We start from the raw sequence: 24877 nt of genomic DNA, 5'->3' as shown, positions 1-24877 counted from the left end.
TCCCTTCTTCCTCTTCTTCCTCATCTCCTTCTCTCCCTTCTTCCTCTTCTTCCTCTTCGGTTGCTCCTTCTGCACCACCAGCCTCGTCCCCGTCATCGTTTTCGGTGCCTCTTTCTTCTCTCTCGTCAGTTTCGGCGGCGCCCTCTTCTGCGTCTCTGAACCCTCGCGGCGTCGTGTTTATCTTGGGGCCGACTGGCGTTGGGAAGACGCGCCTGAGTGTTGAGATTGCTCTGGCCATGCAGCGGCAAGGCCAAGCAGCTGAGATTATCAGCGCTGACTCCATGCAGGTGCGCCTTTTAACACACAGAGAAAGGAGGCGCGAGAGAGAGAGAGGCGGGGCGAACTCGGGCAATGCGAGGACGCGAGATCGACACAGCGGGGAACAGGGACGGTGGGAACAGCGAAGGGGAAGCCGAGGGGAGCTTGGGGACAGAAAGAGAGGAAGGCAGAGGAGAAACGAAATAAAGGGAGGGGGAACGTGGAGGTAGAGGAGACACACACTTGGCGAAAACGAGAGCGACTAGACACAGACGATAAGTGAACCTGAGAAGGCGCCGATTCACCATCCCAGCGCCTTGTCTCCTGCCTCGCGTTTTCTCTCCCAGGTCTACAGGGGCTGTGACATTGCCACTGCGAAAGCTTCCGTGGAAGAACGAAAACTCGTGCCCCACCATTTGCTGGACATCTGCGATGTTGATGCACACTTCAGCGTCCTGCGCTTCCTCCACCTGGCGACCGGGACGGTGCGTAAAGCGTCACATTCGTCGTCCGTTCTCATTCTCTTCCTCTGCTGAACCTTGCCCTACTTTTGCTCTAGTAGATCTCTCCTGACTTCCCCGGCTGGAGGCGTCGGAGCGAGGTCTCATCCGGTTCACTTCCTAGCGCGTTGCCCATCTCTGGCGCGTCCTTACCGCCACCTCTCAATTCTCGGACTTACCCCCGTTCACATACCGAGTCTTTCGAGACATGTGTTCGCCTCTTTCGTCCGCGCCCAGTCATTTGCCTCGCGGTTCGTCACTTTCTTATCGCCCCCCTTGCGTCTTCTCATACCTGCTCAAGTAATCTGTTTTCTCTTCCGTCCTGCGCCCTCTCCTCTCGCCATCGCGTTCCCCTGCAGATCGACGCTCTGCATGCTCGGGGTGTCTTGCCGATCGTCGTCGGCGGAACGCAGCTGTATCTACAGCACCTACTCTGGCGTTCGCTTCTCGACCGCTATCCGCCAGAAGACTCCGATTCGGAGAAGCAAGACCAAACGGGTCGTTCCGGTTCGTGTAAGCTTTCAAAACATGACACAGGGATCAGTCTTTTCTTGTTCTCCCGTCAACTTCACTCCTGTGGCTCTCCCGCTTGTCTGTCCTCAAAACGAGGCCGCTCGGTCGTTTTTCTCCTCCGCTCTTTGCGTCGCCGAAACCTTTCCTCTGTCGCGCAAGCCCTGTCCCTTCTCGCGGTCTGCATGCGTGCTCTCTCTGTGTGCAGCCCTCGAGAGATTCTCCACGGAGACCCTCTACGTTGAACTGAAGAACTTGGATCCTGAAAGGGTACGTGCCTCGCGGCGATGAATGAAACAGCGTTTTCTCTAACGGATGCGCCATGCGACAACCACCGTGTTGCCTACCAATTCGGGACTGTCTAGGCAGCAGCGCTGCTCTCCGAGCTTCGCACCGTCGCTGTGCTGTGTCATCGTCCTTTCCCAAACCCAACAGTTTTCTCTTCGCCTCTTCCCCTCTCTCTCTCCCTCGCTCGCGTTGTTGGTCTCTCCTCTCTGGAGCAGAGTGAAAGGAAATGCGTGTAGCGCGCGTAGATCCCAACTTCTCTCTGTAGCGAGAACGACAGAACGCCGCTTCGAACAAACGAAAAAGCCGGAGGAGACCGTGCATGCAGACGATCGAAAGACGGATCTGCGGTCACCAAGGGACTTGGACGGAGAGAGGAAAGGCGCTTGCGTCTAAATTCACAGATACACGACCAGAGGGACCGCCGCAGAGAGTGAAACGGAGGTTGAAGAGTTATTGAATGCATGCAAGTCTCGCTTTTTTCTTGTGTCTTTAGGCGGCGCAGCTGCATCCGCGAGACAGGCGACGCATCATTCGCAGCATCGAGGTCAGGCGCCGTTAGCTAGGAGAGAAAAATGTGAAGCTGTTTCGACGTTTGTTTCGTTCTTTTCCTGTCCACAATTGTGCTTCCGTATCCACACGCAGCAGTGTCTCCGCACATCCGAGGACTTGCGTCGACGTAGAGGAAGCATTTGAGGAAGGAAATAGGAAATTCGAGGTCGATACCTTTGCTCGTCACCGGGACATTGAAACTTCATTTCTTCCACCTTGGGTGGTTCTTCAGACGACGCAAAGCACCGGAGTGCCTCACAGTGAGCTCATGCGCCGCGAACGCGAAGCCAGCATTCAAGAGGGTCTGAGGTAGGCGTCTTGGGCGCACTGGTTTTCCTCGCGTCTCGCCGCGTAGCATGATCCGTCCCATCGTCCGGGGGGTGAAACTGAGGTTGTGGACGCTAAGCTTCTCCTGGGGACTCTTGTGCCCTCTTCTCTCTTCGTGCGACTGCCACGCGGGCGGGACACGATCGCAGCGGGCCGAGCTCGGCACAGCTATGCGGGTGCTCATTTGTCTCCTTTACTGAAACGAAAAGCGCTAAATCTGCCGCAGCGCCACGCAGGGGCGGGCTCTCTGCTGGCTGTCTCTCCTCACGACTTGTCTTCGTTCGGACTTGTAGCCATTTGGGAGTGTGTTGCTCTGTGGAGGCGATTTCGTCTCCCTGACGCAGACGGGGGAGAAGGGCCCAGCGGCACGTGTTCGCGCCGAGCACGCCAAACGCTAAAGCCTGAACCGTTGCAAGTGGAAGTTCAAGGTTTGATAGTCTGTACCAGCCGATCTAAAATCGTGAGGTCTCTGCCGTTTGTATAAATCGGGGTTTCAGACGGTTACGAGGAAGGTGTTTGGTGCGGGTGCGGGAAAAACGTGTCTACGGGGGAGAAGAGAGGAGCTGGCGTTCGTCTGTTTTTTGTGTCCGTGCTCAGGTACCCCAGCTGCATTCTCTGGCTCGACTGCAGGGACGAAGACATTCATCGACGGAGACTGGACAAACGAGTCGACCAGATGCTTCAGGTGCGTTCATCGTTCTCGACGTTGTCGCTTCCTGCGCTCCTGTTCAGTCTGCGTGTCTTCTCTCTATGGCCGGCTGGTCTCCCGTGCTGGCCCTTCCGGCGTGATACGGCCATACGCACAGAGTTCAGCCGGTTCACTCTCTTTCTCTGCCTTTTCGTTGTCGCCACTCCTCCGTTTCGCGCCGCGCATGGTTCTTCGATGCTCGGCTGTTTGTGGCCTCAACACCATTCCCGTGACTAAGCGCCTCTTCCAAGACCTCTTGAAACCTCAGCTAACGGGAAACGGCGCTCTCTTGTCTGCTTCCCGGACACGCGCCCCGTCTACAGGCCGGTCTTCTCCGGGAGTGCGAGTGGCTGCTGGACGCTTTGGGTCTACCAGACGAGCGAGGCCAGTCCTCCGCCAACTGCCGAGGCGGCGATGCGGAAAACCCTGACCCAGATTCTGAACGAGTCGAGGGCCGGCAGGAGACAGGGCGAGAGCTGGAGAGACAGAAGGTCCAGGACCAGCAAGGCCTTTCGCTTTGCGGCAAGGCGCTTTTGCGTCACTCAGATGCCGGGGAAGGCACCGCGCGCGTGGAGACCGAAGGGGACACTCCCGGCGAGGCCGCTGCGCCCGACGCGGGAGAAGAGAAGAGATTGCCTGGCGTGCTGCAAAGTATAGGTGAGACGGAGGGAGATAACGGAAGAACTCGAAAGGGAATGAAGGCGAGAATAAAGAGACCCTGAAAGTGCCGGGAACGCCACAGCGAGAGAGGCGAGCCTTGAACAGAGAGGGGGGACCGTGCTGGAGACGCGCACGTGGGGGCGGAGAGAAGACGAAATCGAGGTCTCTCACCTGCGGAGGTTTCGTGGACTTTGTTTTCATCCAGGCTACAAGGAATTCATCCCTTTCCTTCTCCACCAAAGACATGCGCGACTCCAACAGCCACCAGTCTCTTCGTCGACTCTCTCTGATGGTTCCTGTCGCTTCGGTTGTCCAAACGGCACGATGTGTCCACCTACAGTGGCCTCTGCGGCAGCCTGCGTCGTGACGCGGTCTTGCCAGTACGCGAAGAAACAGCGCCGGTGGATTGTGAACAAATTTCTTCTTCGCCAGCAACACTTGCCTCTCTATCTCCTCGACACCAGCCACGGTGCGACGGATTTCCCACACGAACAGAGGGAGGCAGGCTCGACGCTTCGACAGCTTGTCGGTGTCTGTGAACGTGAACGTTCTGTGTCGTGTGAGAACGGAGTTCACTGCACCGAACGCCTTGGCGGGACCCGTCCATCCACGTGTCTCTACACCACTCGTCTTCCTGTCTAGCCGTCGACCGTGTCTCCCTATGCATCTCTTTCCCGCTCGTACCCTACCGCCTTCCCCTGTCTCTGTCCCACTGTCTCGAGGCCTGCGTGGAGTGGCGACCCGCTTAAAGCCGACTGTCTGTTCGAAGCGCAGGCGATCTGCCTCCTGTCCAGTGTGTCGCCTCGCAGCCAACGTGGAAATGCACACGGCAGAAACGTTTACGCGGTCCGTGGGGATGCGTTTGACTGGTTTGTTCTCACCAAGCAGTGCTTGCCTACGCCAGTGCCTGCGGAGTCTCGCGCTGGGTGCATCAGCTGTGAGTGACGACAGTCTTCTTCGGGAATGCACCATTTGTGAGGGCCGTGAAAGGTCTGCGTCGTTCCTTCAGGCGAGAACGCGCGATCGTGGAGCAGTGACGTTTACGACCCAGCGCTTCGCATTGTCCAAGGTAAGTGGTTCCTTCTCAAACAGGAGGGTTTCCTTGCCGGCCGTTTGTCCTGGCCTTGCCTCTCCCTCCCTCCTTTGTGACTCTCTCTCTGTCGGAGGCTTTTCCCTTCTCTGCATCTGTCCAAATCTCTGTATATAGTAAAATCTTTATCTCTCTACCTTTACCTGTATCTATATCTATTGCAATGCCGATCCGTGTCGTCTTCTCTCTGTGTTTGTTTTTTGCCTCTGGTTTCCCCCTTCCCCTTCCTCCTGCGTTCGGCCTTTTTCAAGACAGGTCAGTGTGCGCCTCTCCCTTTCTCGTCTGTCGTTCTCTTCTCTCTCGCTTCCTGGCGTCTCTCCTCGTTTCCTGGAAAATCGTCTCCGGCGTTTGCCCTTGACGTCGGTCGCGTTGTGTTTCTTCCACGTCGCTTTCGCTTGTGCGACTTTCGTATTTTTTTCGTGCCAAATTGCGCAGGCATAGCTTCCACCAGCCCTGTCGTTGACAGACATGCGGGCTGTGCTAGAAAACCCGGGAGAGCGCGGCGTTTCTCGTTTCAGCAAAACAGGCTCTCTGTCGCGGCGTCTGACGCGCCAGGGTGCGATTTCTCGCGTCAGTTCCACCGGATCCGGTTTCGCGAGAAGGGAGGGAACAAAGATCCTCAGAGTGACAAGCCTTCAAACAGATCGTGCGAAAAGGAATCAAAGCCGCGGTGCCTGTCTCTTCTTTCTGCTTCCAGACTTTTTGAAGGGCGTTCCATTCAAGGAGGACCATCCGCAAGCTGCAGCGGCGCACCTCTCCGGTGAGCGCGTCGCCACCGTCGCTCCAGGAGACCCCACAGATGTGCCTGTGTGTCATATTGGCTTCGAGCGACTGTTTTTGTCTCTTTGCTCATCTCGTCGAGGCTCCATTTGCGTTGCATGCTCGTTGATTGCCTTCGGTTTCTGTTCTTGCATCTCTATCTAGAATAGCGCAGAGAGACAGATCAGTAGAGAGAGATGTACACAAACGGATCAGCTAGTACAAACCTCCTGGCGCCTGCGGGCGCTGTGGGCATTGGTACCATTTGCTTCTTTCTCTGCTTCGCCGGGGGCTCCGATGCTCTCACTCTTTTTTTTGACGATCACCCATTACGACGACTGTGTGCATGCATACAGAGATACAAAGCCTGTTGACTCTCCCGGCAGCGCCCGGTTTTTGATCGGCTGCATTTACACGGGCTAACTGTCGTGCCGCTCTCCGTCTACCGTGCACCGTTTCTGTGCTGTCATCCTCAGAGAAAGAAAAAGCAAAGCGCGAGCGGCTCAAGGTTCTCTCCGCGCATGGTCCAGGCGTCTCTTCCGCAGTGGGAAAAGATCCGTGGCTCGACGGAGGGTTGAACCGGTGGGGAGCTCGATTTGTTTCGCACAGAGTGGAAAAGCGAATGCAACAGCTTTGCGATGTCTGCTTACAGCCTTCTTTTTTGTTATCCTTCCACTAACTATATATACGTGCGAAAATAGACATTCAGAGTGTCTCTTTGATTATCTCCTCTGTCTGCACGTGCACGCACACATCTCTTTATGCGCACGCATGGTACGTCTTTCCACGTGTACGTTCGTACCTATTTAACTCCTATGTTCGTGTATTTGCGTATGAAAAGGTATAAGCTGCTTGAGTGAGTGTCGCTCTTTATTTCTCTTGCTCTGCATCTCAACGACGCCCGTGTCGCCGACTTGACCGTCTTTGCCTTTTCTCTTTTCCCGTCTTGTTTGCTCCATTCCGGTGTCGTTGCCGTTCGTGTTTTGGGTTTCCCCTTTTCTTCTCGCACAGACCGCGCACCTGCACGCTTTGCAGTCGAACCTGCTTTGGCGAGTCAGACTGGCATGACCACCTCAAGTCGAAGGCTCACCGTGCTCGGACGAAGAGGGAAAGCGCAGCAAGGAAAAGCTTCGAGGTGGACACGGCGCCGAAGACGAAGGCTACGGAGACTGCCTAATCTTTGAGCGCCTGGATGCGCGAGCGGCGCCGCAGGGAGGGACACAGACTGTGCACCCTGCGGACAGAAATGTCGGAGTTGAAACCTACAGCAAGGGCTGGGCTTTTTGTCCCGTGGCCATTCTGTTAACCTCCTTACACGCTTTTAGACAGGAAACTAGACAAAAAGTTCTTACCGCACGAACAGTCTCTTCTTAGTTTCAGAGTTTTGCCGGGACAGCAGAGTGCTTCCGCGTGGACCGAGAGTTCTAAACGTAGCGCGGCATGCACACCCCCACACGCAGGCACAGGAGTCCGATGGCGACAAGGAAAGAACGTGTTTTTTATTTGTCAACCAAGAGAGAAAAGAGGAAAGAGAAGAAGACGGCAGAACGAGATAAGGAACATGGAAAGATAGGGTCTGTTCGGTGAAGGCGGCTCGGGTGCTCGTTAAGGTTGTGGTGGAATTTGGATCGTCTCCTGACGTGGATCTCCGAGCTTTCTCGGGAATCTTGTACCCGGAAACACAAAGTGCTACCGAGCCGGGGAGACTACGGACAAGGACAGCGTCAGGTAGAAAGAAGTGATTTTGGGAGTGCTCTGGAATTTTCCGAAGAACGAGGCTGCAACGGGAGTCGCCCAGAGTACCGGAGTGGCAACGATCTTGTGGTACGTCTCGTGTGAGTGCGCCGAGACCGCGTGCATGAAAAAGATTCACTTGAGCGCATGGCACTCCTTCGGCGGAATTTGCATACCCTCTTCTTTTGTTCAGCTACCTGCTTTCCCTTTAAAATTTTCCAGTGCCGCGTGTTGCTGTCCCGGTGTCTTGCCCGGGCCAAGAACGCACATCTTCGTCCTTGAAAATGGACCCAGAAAGAAGGGTCAAACAAGCGCAAAAAAATACTGGAAAGGTCGCGAAACAGTGAAACGCAGTCAGGCAAAGGATTTTTTAAAGCGCACGCTGAGATGTCCTTCCAGAACAAGTCAGTCCACAGATCAAATGGGCCTTCGACGCTACAGAAGTCACCTTGTGCTAGGAAGAAAAAGCGTCTGGCCATCAAAGGCCATCTCGCACCTTCTTTGCTTTCCTAATAAACTGGATTAAAAGGCAACGGCTTTTCACCTCCACACTTTTCTCGGAGCAAGGATTCGCTCGTCTCTCCTCGCTGCTCCTGAACGAAAACGAAACGGCAGACCCAGCTACTCTACTACCACGGCATGCGCCATCTCTCTCGCCAAAGGTTGCTGGACTCCTCCTGTAGACTGTGGGTGCGTGCCTAAGTGGCGAACCAGAAGTTTGCCGAATCGTCAGTGTGTCAAAAGAAACCACCAGAGGTCTGGAGAGGACACAGAACGGCGCGGTGAGGGCGTTTCTGCCGCCTGACCAACTCGCTCTGCCGGTCTTTTATCATGCCTGGAAGACGCGAGGCGGCCCCTCGTGATACTGCAGCTACGAAGCGAACAGACGCTGAAAAAGTGCGAAGGAAGGAGAAGGCCGCGGAAAATCGACGTCTCCGTGTCGAACCTCGAGCGGTCAGCGTCCTTGGTCCTCAATCCAAGTGGCGTGTGCTGCAACACTAGCGAGAAATTCCTCTTTTTTTGGATCTTCGTCGGTGGTTCCCCAGCACGTGGGTGGGACAGGATCGTGTTGGCTAGGTGAACTAATCCCATTTCATATTACAATCAGTGAAAGCTCTTTTGACTTCCATGAACAAGAACTGGGGACTGCCAGTCACACAGTCATGCGAGGCAGGCGTTGAAAACCTTTGCATCAGTAACAGACCGATACTGCCGGAGACGAGACCGCGTGCATGCGCAGCGAGCAAAGCGCACATATCTACAAGTGTAACGTGTGTGTCTCGAGAAACAGAACTTCAGCTCTGAAATGTGCAGCGGGAGTCCTTTTTCCGCTGAAAGTCTGGTTTACAGAAAACTCCTTCTGCGTCTCTCCTCTCAATCGGACTGAACTCCGGAATTTTAGACCTCACGTTTCTTGTGTGCTGTTCCGTGCGCTCGACTCGCCGTTTGCCGAGAGAGTACACCTCTGTGCAGTGCAGCATCGCGCGTGAAGACATCGCCCGTCCCCCTCTGTCCCAGTGCTGTCTGTACAAAAATGGGTTTCTGTGTCATGTACGAGAGGTGGTGTGCTGACTGCACGGGAAAGGCAGCCTCCTGATGCCTCGCAGTGTGTGTTTCCGTCCAGACTTGGCCAGCAGTTCTCGGCCGTTGCTCTCGGAACTGGGGCGCGGTACCATTCTGAACATTCGGACGGGTGTACCGCTGTACTTTGCCAAGGTACGGAGAGGCATTTGTGTGCATATCTCCGCTGAGGGATCACGTTTTTTTGTTCTGCCGCGTCTTTGAAGCGTCTCACTCGCAACGCGCCCAACAGAAAGGAACACCTGGGGAAACCTCGTCGAGAACCGGCACTCTCTGTGTGTCCGCTGGCTCTTTGAGCTGGGCGAAAAGGCAGAACTTCTGTTGGCAGCTGCCACATGTGAAGATTCAGACCTGCACGTTCTCGGGCTTCGCGTCGTGCAACACTTCGCAAACCGCGGTCTTCGCCGAACAGTTTCCCGCGTTTCGTCGCCGGCTCTTTCTCCAACGCCCCGCCGCTCGTTTCCCTCCTCCGTCGCGCTTTCTCTCCCCTGCGCCTTCCCCGTCTCCACCCAACATGGCGCTTCCTGGACAAAGTTTCAAGAGAGTCACTGTCCTGCTCTTGGACTGTGGCGTCACCATGCACCAGAGCCTGCGGGGCGAATTTCCAACCGCTCTCCCCGAGTGCTCTGAAGCCTTTCCTTCCGCTCGGTCGCCTGCCTGGTCCCCCACCACCTCTCCTTCTGTCGGAGTGAGCCATGTGGCTGCAAGGACACCCACGAGCTCGCCTTCCCCAGGCCTTGCAGTCGCCGGATCGACGACTGAAAGCTGGTCCAGTCGCTCCAGCTTCCACGCCATGAAACGCGCAGCTCTGGTGTATGTACAGCGCCTCGCTGCGACTTCCGCTAAAGTCGACGTCGGCGTCGTGTGCTTTGGAAGCTGCAGAACGAACAATCCGCTCGCGATTCCGGGCGGCCAGCCTGGAGACGAGGGAGACGAAGAGGACGACGGCTACAGACACGTCGACGTCGCAGTGCAGCCTGAAAGCGCCTCGTGGAAGCTTGTGAAGGCGGTTGAAGAAATCGAGAACTCTGACCATCGAAGCGACGCCATCGACGCAGTGGTTGTCGCTGTCGATACGGTCGAGAAAACATATGGCCCTAAGCTGGCGCAGGTGAGAGAAAAACACCGGGGCGTCGCACCTCCGGTACATGCTCAAAAACAGCCTGGATTCGTACCAGAGCGTCCCGCAAAACAGCGGCACGACGTGGGCGATTGACCCGGATCTTGGAGAGTGATGTTTTCCAGCTCTGCATTGCTCCGTTGACCTTCGGCGCTGCAGTGGTATCTGATTGCGCGCTGAGAATCGGACTGGCTGGTGCGCTGTCCACATGTGTGCGGTTTGGCGGCGGCCCGCGTCTGTCTCTCTTTGCCCCCTGCCCAGGCACAGAGCTCCTTTTCTGTCTGCTCCTTCTTAGTGAACAACTCCGTGTGAAACCCCGCGCATTTGCGTCCCGGACGCAGCTCTTTATTCTCTTCGTGCTGCTGTGCTGCTTTTCTGCTGTCCCTGTCTGTCCCGTCGCGATTCCGTTTCCAGAATGACGTTTCCTTCCTCATGTTCTCCGACTGCCAGTCACGCCCAGCAGCCCCCGAGGACATTCCTGCCGTGCAGGAGCGTCTCCAGAGTCTCGGAATTCGGATGCATGTCATTGTTGTAGGTAAGGCATTTTCTCTCGGGTTTCTCGCTTGTAAACGTTCCTCGGTTTGGCTGAAGAACAGGCTGGCTCACCGTGTTGACTGCCACGAAGAGAAACAAAAGACGAGCGTGCATACACCTGAGATTAACGCGAACAATTGGGAATCCGGCGTGCAAATGTCTCGCGGTGCGCGATAGAGTGGTGGAGTCCGTGTGGTTCTCCGGTTTCGCTGTTGCGGCATGCAAGGCCTCAGGCGCGCTTTGCCGGGGCAGTTGAGTCTGCCGGTGTCTCGTCTTGCGTTTCCTTTCCTGTGCTCTGTTTGCCTCGTTGATGCGTTCGTCGCGCGCTCATCTTGTCTGTGGCGGCGTCTTCGGGTCCTTGGGGCCTCGGCGGAGCTCGCCTTCTTCCTCGCGTTCCAACTGCTGCGTTGTCTGATGTCTCTCCCCGTCCTCCCTGTGGCGTTGCCATCAGATGGTTCGTTGCCAGAGTATCCCCCCATCTTGAGTCCTCCATCCACCGCGAGTCTGGACCGCCTTCCCTCTCCTGTTCACCCGACTCTGCCCTCGCTAGCGCGCCTCGCTTCCACGCTCATTCCTCTGCGGAGTTTCCTTGCCTCTCCCTTTCTCCGAGCCTTCTTCTCTCCGCCGAAACGGCTGTCGACTAAGTGTCGCGTGAATCTCGAGATCTCCAAGGCCTTTGTGATTCCAGTCTACGTTTTCGTTCGGACGCGGAAAGAGAGCCTCCCCACGTTTCGCAAGAGAGTGTTTGTGGGGTCTTCGTGCTCTCAGTCCGCGACGCGAAGAAGAACTGAATCCTCGCTTCCACGCGGAGATGCGGCAGTCGCTTCTGATGAGGTCTTGCGAAGGGGGGAGAAGCTGACGGAAAACGAAGAGGACGGATGGAGAGACGTGAAAGTCGACAGATTCTACTACCGCGCCAACGACCCCGACAGGACGCCCGTGAAGTACGGAGAACAGGACAAGAAGCGGCCAGATGGGATCAGCATCTTGGGGAGGGACGAATCTGAGGACGAAGGAACTCCGAAGCGAGACGCCGCTGGGGGTTACGTACACCGCCTGTATGCGTACCGATACGGCAAACAGCTCGTCGCCGTCTCCGCGGTCGAGCAACAGGCCTTCAAGGAACAAACGGAGGCGGGTTTGGTCGTGCTGGGTGTGACGAGGCGCGATGGAATTCAGAGATGGTGAGTTCCCCGTAGACTCCCAAATGACACACGCTTACGAGAAGAGAGATGAAATGCGCCGAACACGAGCGAGCGAGAGGGAACCACGCGGATCTCTGTCCTGACGGGGCCTTCGCAGAAGGGACACAGAGGATGTGCTGCCGCCTAGAAGATGGCGGGGAGTCGAACTGCTCAAACACTTGTGCAGGTGCTTTGCGCAGCTCGTTGCCTTCGAGCGCTGCGACTGACGCGCCTTTGAGCGCGCGAAAAACAGAAATGGAAGGTCTCAGCAGACGCGTTTTGACTGACGCATGCTCCGCGGCGGGCAACACTGGCGTCGGCTGTGTGTTCCTCCGATACGGTGGCTTTCAGGTGGAATCTCGGCCCTGCCGAGTACGTCACGTGCGCACTCAACAACCGGCCGTCGCTGGTGGCTCTGCGGTCACTGGTCCTCGCCCTAGAGCGACTGGACTCTGTCCTGCTCTGCTCTTTCGTGTGGCGCGCGGGATACCCCGCGAAGCTGGTGGCGCTTTTGCCTCATGTGGGAGGGCGCGAAGCCGGCCGACGACCGCTGTCTGACTCGTGGCAGGCGAGCGAGGCCATCAAGAGAGAAAAGGAAGAGTTGGACGACGACACCAGAGAGGACGACTGGACGTACGGCCTGCATTTGATTTATCTGCCTGTAGCCGAAGATATGCTCGAGCTGCGGCTTCCGTCTCTCCCCTCTGTGACGCCGAGCCAGCTTCAAGCTGTCGAGACACTCATCGATAGTCTGACGCTTCCCGACGGCCCACCGCTGCCTCTGAAGACGGGCGAAATGGACACGCCTTTGCAGGAAGAAGCTGCGGAAAGCGACGGGGAGGGAAAAAAGCGGATTGAAGACTGGAAGGAAGTCCGCGCCAGGCGTAGAGCTCTCCAGGCTTCCGCCTCATCCCCTGCGGGATGGCAGACAAATACGACAATGGAAATTGCGGCTGATCCAGCAAGTCTGGTACTCTCCCCCTCTCCTCCCTGTTCGTCTGTCTCTTTTCCTTCCTTTTTGCCGCAGTCCATCTCCAGCTTCGCGTCGGAGAAGGAATGGCTCGATCTGCGCAAAATCCATAATCCCACTCTCCAGCGGTACTACCAGCTTCTGGTGTACAGACACTACAATCCCGCTTCACCTCCGGTGGCTCTTCGAGAAGAGGGAAACGCACAACACGAGCTACCGCCAAATCCGGTGGAAACTGCTGAGGTCAACAGACGTGTCCTGAACAGTTTCTGGTATCGCTCGTCACCCGTAGAATCTCTTTTCACGCAAAATCCACCGTCTTCGCGCGAAGCAGACTTAGACAGGCCTGACGAAACCTTGGATGAGAGAAATGCTGGCCCAGACGAGGCGCAAGTAGATGCCGATCTCAAAGCAGCCTTTCCACAAGCAACGGCTCCTGAAGCACAAAAGGCATTGAGGCGGCAGAGGGAAGTTCAGAAACTTTTGCTCGGCGAAGTCATCAGAAAGCAGAAAGAGCTTATTCTGCGCGACGTGAAGGTGTCCGGAGACAGCGCGGGAACAGACGCGCAGCAGGAGAAAGCTGTGGAAGATTCACAGGTGGCGAAGGAGCGGCGAGACGAGCTCGAGAGACTTGAGCGTGCGATGGAAGAGAAAGAGCGCCAAGAGAAGATCGAAGCTCTTAAGGCCTTGCATGTGAATAGTGTGAATCCCGTTCGGGATTTCCAGAGACTTCTGGAGGTGAAGGAAACAGATTTGACGGAAAAGGCAATTCAGGAAATGACTGATATGATCTGGAGATTTTTACGGGCGGCTGGGGGACCGCCGGGAGTCACGTTGGCAACGCCGCCAGAATCCGCGAGTGGACTAGACACGGAAGGACTGCACAACTTCAGGAGACAGCAGCATCTTGGAAAGGCGCTTGTTTGTGTCGAGGCACTCAGGGAGGGATGCCGGAAGGAACTCGAAGGGGCGAAGTTCAATGAATTCCTCGGAGAGCTGAAGGCTGAACTGTCGCGTGAGCATGAACCGACAGATGACGGCTTTCGCACCTTTTGGAACTTGTTGAAGTCAAGGCAAGTCGGCCTCATTACACATGCCGAGGATCCTCGCGTGGAGCTGGATCCCAGCAGAAGCCTGAGTATCTACGACGAACAACTCGAGGCGCGTGTAACTAAAACGTCGCCTGCGGTGGAGAAACCAGTAGATCCGGTTGATGTTGATGATGTGCTCGATCTTGTGGAATAAACTAGAAAACAAAAGGTTGCGTCGAGTCGAAAATACCCCAAGGTGTTCTGAAAGCGTGGATTTGGGGAGTGTTTGGACTTGGCAACGTCTCGGCAGTTTCCGGCGGCGTTCGACGGTGCGCCGCTCAGATGTGGAGAAGACTAAACGGGAAGTACTTTCACTTTTCAATGCGGGCGGAAGTCTGCGTCTGCGCGTTATCTGTTTCATTCTTTTGATGGATTGATCACTTGTACGAGGGGCGGATCCAGTGGGTGTAAACGTGTGAAATACAGCGGGATTCGTAAAACCCTAACAGTTGGCCACGCTGACTAAGAAGGCTCGCCTAATTGATGAAGCCGCAGCGCTAGGGCTTCGCCAGAGATGACCCAAACATAGCGCACGCATCTGTATGCGTTCACAAAAATAAGGCTACGCGATACCTCTACATACCAAGTGCACGTGCCCGTTTCCCCCGCCATCATTATATACACATATAAACCGACAGACATAGAGACTCTCTTACCAGGAATACGCATGCAGGCTCAACACTAATGTGACGAAAAATTTTCAAGGGCCCCGTGCAAGCGTTTTGTCGAGTGGTCTGTGACCAGGCATCTCCACTGTGAGGGCAGGTGATCTTCCTCTCTGGAGACTTGGGCGGCTCCAAGTATTTGAGCGCGGTGTTACACAGGACTGTTCTGGTCGCATGGCTACATCCAGGCTGTGGAATGACGCAGAAGAGATTCGTTTGAACAGGGTTCGGGAGGCACAAGGCAGAAACGAGAGATGACGGGAGAGCTGCAGTCGTTTTGGCCATCTCCGTCCACTTTGCTTGACAGAGTTGGACCTGGCTCGGGAGGCAGTTCCAGTCGCCTGTTCTGGGAGGCTTGGCACATCAGCTTGTTTCTGCGTCACTATAACATGCAGCAACTGCGAGGCTAACTGGTTTGTGGAACGGCGTGAGCAACTGACGGCGCCCCTTTGCGTATCTGGTCTGGGAGAGGCGGCGGAGCGTTCACGTTCCCTGGAGCGGGGCTGGGTCCGCAAAGAGCGACTGTCACGGACCCGCTTTCTCTTCTTCTGTGCCTTCTTTTGAGAACGCAAGCATGACCGAAAAGTGAGGATGGCCTTCGGTACGCAGCAGAAATACATACGTCGATGTTTTCGCCGCCAGCACACGTTCGTTTCGGGGTGGTACCACCCGCCCGAACCCCTCCACCAACCCGCTTGCGGAAAATGAAACGCCAGCCCCCCTCTAACCGACATGCAGTCTCCCGTCTCCCGTGTAACAGAGGCGTTTCTCCCAACGACTCAACAGCTTCTTGTGACAAACGCCGATGCTCCTCAGTGTTTCATCCTTACTGCTGTGTGTCTTCTTCGAAACCAAGTTCAGCAGCCGATGAGTGTGTGCTCTCGTGTGCCCGAGTACTGAAGAGAGAGCTGGCTCATCGGCCCCCGGCCGTCCTTTTCGTCGTTGCGCACACGGACTCGGCGAGGGAGAAATCGAGACACGTGTCTGTTCGGAGCTGGAATCCTCGTTTTCTAAGTGTCTTGTGCACATTTTCTTCTCTCTCAGCGACCTGAGACATGCACACCTGTTTTTTGTTCCCCAAAATTCACGTTTCCCCTGCGTGTTGCGGCGCCACTCCGCACGCGCATGCGCTTTCATGCCCAATCTCCCAGTGTAGATACACTGCTGCCTTTTTGTAAATCGCGAGCCATTTCCTGTTCAGTGCGGCTCCATGGCGTCACCTTCGGGTCACGGTGTTCCGTCTTTTCGACTCACGAGCTGGCACAGTCCGTCAACGGCGCCGCGTGTGCACTCGCCAGCAGCGACCGGCTCCGTGCCGCGTCTTGCGTTCGTCCCAGGGCCGCCGCTGGTGCCTGGCGGGTCGTGTTCCTTGTTGACCTACGGGTCACAGACGTCGGTGACAAGGCTTCAGCCCCTGTTCCGTCAGGATGGGGTGGGCCGAGCGGAAAAACCATCGTCTGAGCACTGCTCCGCCACCTTTTCAGTCGCAGGGTCGGCCACGATCGCGGTCGCACAAAGCGCCGGCTCTCCCGTTGTGGCCGTTGCTCCCGTCCACCTGTATGCGTCGAGAAGCGATTTGGCAGAGACCGCACCGCTTCCGGACCGCGAGCAAGGACGCGAACGCTCGCCTGCCGCCTTCCCCCTCGTCGTCGGTCTAGAAAACGGGCAAGTGTGGCTTTATGAGTGGCAACAGGCTGGACAGGCCGATCCGTCTGCCGAGGCTGCGTGCGAAAGTTCCTCCCCGGCAGCTCCAAAATGTGTGGCGAAACAGCTGCTGTGTCGCCACATGGCGCGGCCGGTAACACTATGCGTTGCGCGACTTCGGCGGGGCGTGGCCGGCGCAGACTCCATGGACGATGAAGCGCACCAGGACCACTTCGAGGTGTATGTCCTTTACAGCAACGGGATGGTTGTCGTGTGGAAGAAAGGCAGAAGGAATCGGATTGAATTAGGGTGAGTTTTCGTTTTTGTGGCCTCTCAGGAACAAGGGGTTTGCCGGGAGTTTCCCGGCTTCACCGTGTTCCGGATCGATTTGACTCACCCCGCTTTTCACCCTCGATCCGCAGCTGATGCACACACACGACAGTCGTCTCCTTCCTTTTCGAGTCAAGGGCGCGCGCATGCGTCGCGTACTTGCCACGGCGCGGGAGTCTCTCCTGCACGCGTCCAGGTGCATCGAAGAAGCCGGGAGGCGCACCCTCAGCGAGTTGCATTTTCTGTAGAACCACGCAGGCCATGTCGTCATTCGGTTTGCACGCTTCAGTCGCGTGCTGAATCTGTGCAAGGTTTGGGAACAGAGACCGCCCTGACCCTCACCCGGCGGATGCGTTGCGTCTGGTATACCTACAGGCCAGTGGAGGGCGGCGTTCACATGAGCGTCGACCCTGAAGGTCGGTATATCGCAGTGGCGTCGAGCACCAGGAAGCTCTTTGTCTTTCGCCGCAAGGACTCGGAGGTGGGCGACGACGCCGTGACTTTCACGAAGTGTTTCGATCAAGAAATCTTCCGCAAACAACTCAATTCGGCATGTGCGGTAGGCGCACCGCTTCAGACAGCGTGGTAAGTCGTGCGCGTGCCTCTTGGGGAGAAAAGGGAGGCAGGAACGAAGGAGAGAAGATGACCCTGCCGTGGAGCCTGCCGCTTGAACGCCCCGCGGCTCACCGGGACTCTGCGGATACAATATCGGGCTTCCATCGGCAGATGACTGGCCGTGAAACGTGGTCGCACGCACACAGTCGCCGCCATCGCTGTACCGCTCTTTTTCCGCTGCTGCTCTCAGGCATCCAAACGGCACCTGCCTGTTTCTCCCCGGCGCCGCGTCGGTGCGCGTGCTGAAAACTGCGACGATGACGATTGAACCTCTGGAGTTCGCGTCCTCCGGCTTTGATCCGCTGGTCGTCTTCGACAAAGTCGCGATTGTCCCTCTCACTGCATGCGGTCCTCCAGGGCCCCCCGAGAGCGGTCGAGAATCTTCAGTTCTTCTCGCGTCTGTTCGGTCCACAGTACGGGCGTGGAACCTCGACGACAAGCAGCCGCTCTTCTGTCTTGACGCAGGTGAAGCCTCCGTGGCGATGCGGCAGTCCGTACTGAATCGGTTTGATCGGGAAAGAGTCGGAGTGAGGGAGACGTTGCGTACCCCCGGGATAGCACTGTCGAGCAGCGTTTCACCACGCGACTTGCCTTCTTTTCAGATCTGTCAGCAACGCCCCCGCTGTCGGGGGGGTGTCGGCTGCGTGCGTTTATGTTTTAAAGAGGAGACACGACGTCTTTGCTGCCCTCCCGTGTTTTTCACGGGATCTGCTAACGCACCTGTTCGTTAAAATCTCACCGTTGGCTTTCTCGTCTTTGTCCCTCAGACAAGGCTTCCTCTTCTTCGAGTGGGGACAGGCTCTTGCATCTGGCTGCTTGGGCTTCAACATTGCGGAATTTCAACGGAGGCGACGACGGACAGGAAGCGTTTTCCCCCCTCATCGAGGTCGGCATTGTTCGCGACGACGGCGCGATAAGCGTCGTGGGAATCCGATCCGAGAGGCTACTCAAGACAACAGAAAAAGAAACCATAACCGCTCTAGGCTCGAACTCGGGTGTTGACCAAGTGGAACAAGTGAAACAGGAGTGCGCTGAGACCCAGGACGACGGCGACGTTCATATGGCTGACGCCGAGGATCATAAAGACGAGCCGAAACCCGAGGGCGTGGCTACAAAAAACAAGACGAATTCCTCGTCCGCGTCCTCGCCTGCTCGCGGTGGCATGCAACCCCAGACAGCGGAGAGCGTCTCGCGCTCTCACATCCGGGCAAACGAGTTGTCTCCAGCGCGGGGCAGAGAAGGAGGGGTGGATGAGAGCCTGGAGGGAGACGCGAGCGGTTTGAGGCGAGAACAAGGTGAAGACGAAGCAAGACGTGGAGCTGCGCAACCGGGAGACAGAGAGATTGCACCCGGCACGCCGGAAAAGAGGAAGCACGGCAGCGATGGAGAGGCTGAGTCAGAGACCCGCTGGAGCGGTGCCTCTTCTCGCCGGCGCCACAAAGGGGAGAAGAAAGAGAAGAGACGGAAGGAGAGAAAGAGCGCGGCTGTTTCGACGCCGGTTCGACGCTTTATTGAGATGCAGGCGGAAGAAGGTTCTGAGGAAGGAAGCGAAGACGAGGAACAGTTGTTCGGAGATGGCCCAGGGAGCGGCTCGGGGGACGAGGAGGGCGCTCATCCCAGAGGACCGCGCGACCGCGAAAAGAGGAAGAGGGACACCCATTCCCGACGCCCAGAGAAGAAACGGAGACGAACCGGTACGCAAGACAGATGTGGCGGGTGCTTCCGCGAATCCCGCAGATGCATGAGTTGTTTGATCTTTTCCGGTAACTCCCGTTCCTGGTTAACGAACGCATTCGTAATGGAACAGGCGTGTCTCCAAAGAACTGGGAAAAAGGGATGTGTCTCTGTCTTCCACGCTTGGTCCCATCGTGTGTGCATGTGGAGAGGTTTAGTGCCACCAGAAACGCATTTCGCTTCGTCTGTCGGCCGCGTGTTGTTCTTCCAGAGTCGCAAGACGGAGACGACGGTTCCGCGTCCTCGGACTCCCAAGCGGACTCTGACTTCTCTGAGTCTTCGGCGGCCGATGCCTTTTCTTCATCGGACGACGAGCCTGCTCAGAGCTCCGAGGACGAGGGCGAATCCCTTCTGGACGAGCAGGACGAAGAAGAGGCTAGCGCACACACGCTTCTCTCCAGTTCCTCTTTCCTCACGAAAGACACAGCCGCTGCCGAGACACTGCCGGCCGCCGACAGTCCCCCAGAGGCCGGAGGCGCGAAAGACTTGCTTCTCGAGAACATGAGAAAGATCCTTCTGCAAATGCATGCGAAGCAGAAAGAGAGCCGGCGAGAGCAGCACGAGGCGAAGCAACGCGCACGCCGCCTCCAGAAAGAGAACACGAAACTCCAGGCAGAGCTCCGCCGGCTCCGGCGAACCCACCAAGCCTTGCTGACCGGAGGCGCTTTGGCAGGAGGCGGCGACGCGGTGTGGGCTGTCGAACGCGCCGTGTCGCCAGGCGCCTGCAGGCAACCCGGCGACGCTGCGACTCCATGGTACGAACTGTAAACTGCGGCCGGCGCGCTTGACGCCGTGGGGGGTTTTCTGGATAAACTGTTTGTGCGTGCGAGTGGAAAGCGTTTCGGAGCCAACTTTTGGTGATGCGCGAGTGCGTCTTGCTCGGTGCGACTCGGTCGAGCTAGCCAGAGTGACGCAACAAAGAGAGGATCTCCGGTTTGCAGGGGATCCGTCCTTCGGAGCGTGGTGAATCTGCCTGTTTCTCTGCGTTTCTCGCAACTTGCCCGCAACTGTCTCCTGCATCTTTTGCTTCTTCGGAGCGGCCTGCCACACATATGTGTACACTCTCTCTTCTGGATGTCAGCTGATGGTCTTGCTCCGGCCCCAAATTTCGCTCTCTTCCAGGCGCAGCCCGAATTGCCCGCAGACCCCCGTCGCGACGGGGCCGATCGCGCGGCTCACGCAGTCTCGCGGTTCTGTACCTTCTCTTTCCAGGTGCTTGTTCTGGAACCAACATGGCCACGTCACGAAGGTGACGAGCGGCGACAAGACGACGCTGGAAATCTTCAACTTCTCGCCCGTGGCTGCCATCTCCGGGACGAGCCGAAAGCGCATCACAGATTACACGAACGCTTGCATGGCATCACTAAGCAAGGTCGGCGTCGCTCTCGCGTCGGTGGGCTCGAAACGACCTCTCTTGCCGAGCCGCGTGGAATTCAGGTGAGCACACACCACGCCTGCCGGAGACTTGGTTCTCTGCGGAGTATGTGCGTCTCCTTGTCGCCGGCCAGAGCGGTGGCAGCTTGTTGATACGTCCCCTGCGTTGCGTGGAGCTGCGTCTTCCTGCATCCCCTGGCGCACGCATTGCATGCAAACGGATCCCAGCGTCTGTCGCTTCTTCTGTCCTCTCGGAGCCTTGTCTGTGCCTCGCCGTCTTTTTCGCGACGCGCGGCGTGGCACTTTCCTCTTGTGTGAAATCCGCCTCCAGATCTCTCCAGGACTCCTCCCAGTGGACCAAGACGTTGCCGGTGCCGGAGCGGCCGCTCGGCGTGGCCGTTGGAGACTCCTTCGTGGCGGTTGTGACCTCGGCAGATCTCCTCCGCGTCTTCGCCACCAGCGGAATTGCACTCTCTCTCTCGCGTCTCCCCGGTGTCCCCGTCGCCATCTGTGCGAGTCACCAACTGCTCTTTGTGGTTGTCGCGACGACGGCTGCGGCTCTGGGGAGCGTGGCTGCGGCCGGACAAAGTTCTCGACAGAACGGGCGCCTTTCCGGGCAAGAGAGCCGCTACTTCTTCCACTGCTTGCTTCTCCACGTTCACCCGCCGCCAGCGTCTCCCAGCGCGGCGTACCTCCTGCCATTTGGCTGTCGAGACCGAGTCATGCAGCTCCCGGGACTGATGGCCAAGGCCGTCTCGCCGATCGACGTCATTCACGAGGGTGCGCACCGAAACCGAGAACACGTCAAAGACACCTGCGTCGACAGATCGAATCACAGCTCTCGGACCTGTGGTTGTCATGCCGACTTTCACCTGTTTTTTGGCTGTCGAACCCCCCTCACACACACACGATGCTCGAAAAGATGTCGGAAGAAAAAGAGCGCAGCTGTCCATCTGTGTGGTCTGACGCGACTCAGCGAACGCCAGCCGAGTTCTGCCGAGACACGTGTCGTTTCGCTGTTTCCTCGAACTTTCCGCTCTTGCAGCTGTCCGCTAGAGTTCACACGTTGAGCGACGACGGCCAACTGCATCTGTGGACAGACCGTCGCACACAGACATCTAGTGTGGGCGAAGCAGAGATGGGGTCTGGGTTCGGCCGGCCGGTCGTCCGCCGGTGTTCCTCCCGCCGCAAAAGAGCTGCGACAGACGCAGCGGCCACTGGAAGCCAATCGAAGAGAAAAACGGAGATGTGAAACCTCCACAGAGGTTCGTTCCTGAAGAGAAACGTCGACGCTGCTCTGCTTCTTTTCTCCTTTCCTAGGCCCTCTCGTTCTCGACTACCCTCTGGACTGGGTGAATATCTCCCCGGGCGGAATGCCGTCCGTCAAAGACATTTCAGGTTCGATCCCTCCCCTTTTTGGCGAAGCTAGACAAGTGTCGACGCACGCTTTTTTTGCCTTGCTCCTCAGCACTGCTCACCCGTTGCACGCCCACCTGCGGTGGCGAGCCCCAGACATTGCAATGTTCACACACACACAAATCTACGTATATAGGAATATTTATATGGATATTTATATGGTTATTTGTATGTAAACGCATATATACGTGTATGTGAGTATTGTTGCGCGCGTGTATATATGCAAGTGTGTATGCTAGGCAGCAGACGATTGCACGCGTTGCGTGTGTGGTGTTCATGTCCTTTTTCATCGTGCGTCAGTTTTCCTGCCGTGAGACCGGAAGTGCATGAGGATTCACACACGACGGCCAGACTTCCCCCGTGTTTCTTCTCTTTTTCCCTCCGTTGCCACTCTTCCTCGGACTTGAGAAGGAATCGAGGAGTCCCTCCGTCCTTTTTTTCGGTCTTCGTCTGCCCGGGACCACTTCGGGCTGTTCCCGCAATTCGCGTTCTCTCCCGGCGCCTGGGAAATGCCGTCTGACCGTGTCTTGCGTCCCCGTGCGGTGCGCCTCGCCCCTGCTTGTTCACTTGTGTGCCGACTTTGTCTCGCGTTTCGCGCGCTCCCTCTCTCTCTCTAGGTCGCGTGTGGGGTCTCCTTCCCGCGTGGGGAAGAGCGATCGAAGGGCCCGTCCCGTACAGCCTTTCGTGGCTGCCTCTGGTCAACCTCCGTGAAGCGGCAGGCGGTTCTCTTGAGGACGACGCTCCGCCCCCCTCCGTGAAGTTCTGGCCGCTGTATGTGGACGAGAGCAAGGTGAGCATTCGGGGGAGGCTGCGAGCGAAACGGAATGAAGACCGTTGCGCTGGCTGCATCTCATTTACTTCTTGCGTTCCCAAGACAGAGTTTTTGACACGCAGAGCGTGTCTGTGAGAGCGCGCCTCTTCTGGTGTTTGTCTTTTCTCCAGGCACACTAGCAGTTTCGCTTGTCCCCCTCGGTCTTGTCTTTGTTGAAACTCTCAGTCTCGTTTCTCCGTAGGAAACATCGATCGAATCGATCCGGCAACGCATTCGTGAGATACTTTCCCGCCCTTTGCCTGTTTCTGCCTTTGGGCCTCTCCAGAAAGGGGCGGCGCCTGTGTTCTCTTTTTTCTGGTGTTCGTTCTCCCCGTACCCCAAAGTCCGCACGCTCTGTCTCCGCCTCGTACTACACCTCCGGAGACTCCTCAGCTGGAACTGTTCTGTGTGTTTGTCGGTCCCCTTTTCTGTCTAGGGGGAGATCATGGTGATTCGCTTGAAGGCCTCGAAGCCCAGCCCCGCGTCATCCGACGCGGATGCATCTGAGAATGGTCTCGCTGCTTTGCGCGCCTCTCCCACTTCGTCCCTGCCTCCCGACGAGCCGTCGTGCGCACAGGCGTCGCCCATGTTCGGCTACACTCTGGAGCAGCTGCCGCTGCGTCTGCCGTTCACAGATGTGTGGCCCTACATGCGCTGGCGGCAACTCCTCCTGAAAGACAAGAACCTGAAGGGGATCGTGCAGGCCGGGAAGAAGGGGGAAGGCGCGAGCGGGGCTGCAGTCACCATGGGCGAAGCCGCCCTAGTCCCCTGGCACCAGTTCGACGAAATGCGCTGGAGAAACGAAGTCGTGATGCGCCTCATGTGCATCGCACTCCGCAACTGGGAAGGCGGCGGCGCCGGCGGCGGAGCCGGCGGCCCTGAGAACCAACAGGAAGTCTTGAAAATGGAGCAAAGTCGAGAGAGCCTCGAGGCGGAGAAACGCTTCACGACGCTAATGAAGAACCACGACAAATTCGCCCTGCGCGAGTTCCTCGTCTGCAGAGAAGACCGACGCGTGAGAGTCCTCGAAAACTTAGTGGCTAGACACCCACTCCGCACCGGCAGCTACGATGGGTCTGCTGTTCCGTGCTCCACCTGTGTGTATGACGGATCTCTTTTGTCTCTTTTCGTCTTCGGCTTTCTTCCACCGGCGGTCGGTCGCGCGGCTCTGCGGGGTTCTTCCACGGGGTTCGGTTCCTGGGACACCAGCAAAGAAACCTCGCCTCGTGTCGTTTCCACACACATGGCTCTCTCCTGGTGCCGGTGGCGTCGGGACACTCCTGCCACGCGCTCGTTGTCTTCGTCTCTTCCTGCAGCTACACTCTGCGGCTCTCGATGTGGCGCTTCGCTTCAAAATGGCCACTGTCGCGGCGCACGCGCGCGAGTCGCTCGACGGCGACACCCGCATGCAGTCAGAGTGAGGAAAAGAACTGCCGTGAACGCGCGGCCGAGTGCCCAAGGAAAAGCCTCAGCTTCTCTTGGGAGAAAAGGGGCTAGCAGCTCCTCGCGAGGGAACCACTTTGCCGCCTGCTCACACTCTGCACGTTTTCCTTGCCTTCCGTTCCGCACGTGTCCGTCGTTTGGTTTGTCAGTCTTCCACTCGGCACCCGTCGCGAAGGGGGCTGAGGCGCCTTCTTTGAATGCACTTGCGTCAAAGCGTCACGCTCCACACGCGCCTGGCTTTCGTCAAACGCGGCGTAGGGGACGGTGCTCGTGTCTCGCAGAGTTCTCTTTTCCCGTCGCGCCTCTTCCTTTCTGTCTATCCTCGCTCTGCCCGCCTCTCGTCCACATGTCCCTCGCTGTTCTTGCATTCCGACCGCGCCTCGTCGCTGCTTTGTCTCCTTTTAGGAAACTGCGCGAGGCTCTGGAGTGGCAAGCGGCTGAGGGCCACGTGGACGGCATCGCGGGCGTTCCCGCTGCGTTGCCACTGCGGCCGCTGGAGTCCGAGATGTCCCAGGCTTCCCGAGCGTTTCGGGCGGAGGCGGAAAACCAGAAACCCGAGACTCTCTACGTGGCCCACAGCAAACGAAGAACGGCCGAAGGCAGTGAAGGCGCGGAGTCTCCAGAAGGACGAAGAATGAAGGACTCGGGCTACCCGGTCCCCGGCAGCAAAGCCGCTGGAAAGATGCATGGCCTCATGGAGGTAAGAGGGGTGGAAAGGATGCATCGATCTGTTCTCTCTTCGCGTGAGGCTCTCGACTGACATGTTTCCGTCCTGCTTGTCTTTCTTCGCATCCTCCGCACGGTCGACCGGAGACGGCCAACGTGTCTAAGAACGCCAGTTGTCTTTTCTGCGCTCTCGCAGGCACCGGCTCCGAAATCCTGGATGCGTGGAGGCAGTCGAGGCCCCGGACACCAAAAGTTTTCCGCGTTTCGCCAGGCCGCGGACTGACAGTTCCCTCAAGTCGAGAGACATTGAGGCGCCGACGGGAGGGGACGTCCTCT

At 57.3% G+C, this 24877-nt stretch overlaps 3 protein-coding genes across 3 annotated transcripts; all 3 read left to right on the top strand.

The window, feature by feature from the left end:
* Nucleotides 1-236: 236 nt before the first annotated feature.
* NCLIV_056050 (hypothetical protein) lies at nt 237-6806 on the top strand (the record flags this gene model as incomplete). Its single annotated transcript, XM_003885160.1, has 12 exons — nt 237-287; nt 606-743; nt 1118-1271; nt 1477-1538; nt 2050-2100; nt 2338-2414; nt 3030-3117; nt 3444-3777; nt 4790-4849; nt 5568-5630; nt 6106-6211; nt 6641-6806. 12 exons carry the CDS (start codon nt 237-239, stop codon nt 6804-6806), a joined length of 1350 nt encoding a protein of 449 aa, XP_003885209.1.
* Nucleotides 6807-9521: 2715 nt separating this feature from the next.
* On the top strand, nt 9522-13997 carry NCLIV_056045 (hypothetical protein; the record flags this gene model as incomplete). Its single annotated transcript, XM_003885159.1, has 5 exons — nt 9522-10055; nt 10479-10599; nt 11050-11782; nt 12134-12752; nt 12810-13997. The coding sequence occupies 5 exons, from the start codon at nt 9522-9524 to the stop codon at nt 13995-13997; spliced, it is 3195 nt and encodes a 1064-aa protein (XP_003885208.1).
* A 1721-nt stretch (nt 13998-15718) lies between these two features.
* NCLIV_056040 (conserved hypothetical protein) lies at nt 15719-24824 on the top strand (the record flags this gene model as incomplete). The annotated part of the gene is made up of 13 exons (XM_003885158.1): nt 15719-16461; nt 16858-17067; nt 17288-17562; nt 17865-18791; nt 19043-19586; nt 20044-20268; nt 20537-20985; nt 21526-21603; nt 22239-22411; nt 22869-23447; nt 23749-23849; nt 24281-24575; nt 24738-24824. The coding sequence occupies 13 exons, from the start codon at nt 15719-15721 to the stop codon at nt 24822-24824; spliced, it is 4686 nt and encodes a 1561-aa protein (XP_003885207.1).
* Between the last annotated feature and the right edge of the window lie 53 nt (nt 24825-24877).

Source organism: Neospora caninum, chromosome XI, assembly GCF_000208865.1.
Source record: "Neospora caninum Liverpool complete genome, chromosome XI".
NCBI lineage: Eukaryota > Apicomplexa > Conoidasida > Eucoccidiorida > Sarcocystidae > Neospora > Neospora caninum.
Note: the sequence above shows the minus strand (reverse complement) of the source record. Positions and strands in the feature narration are given on the sequence as shown.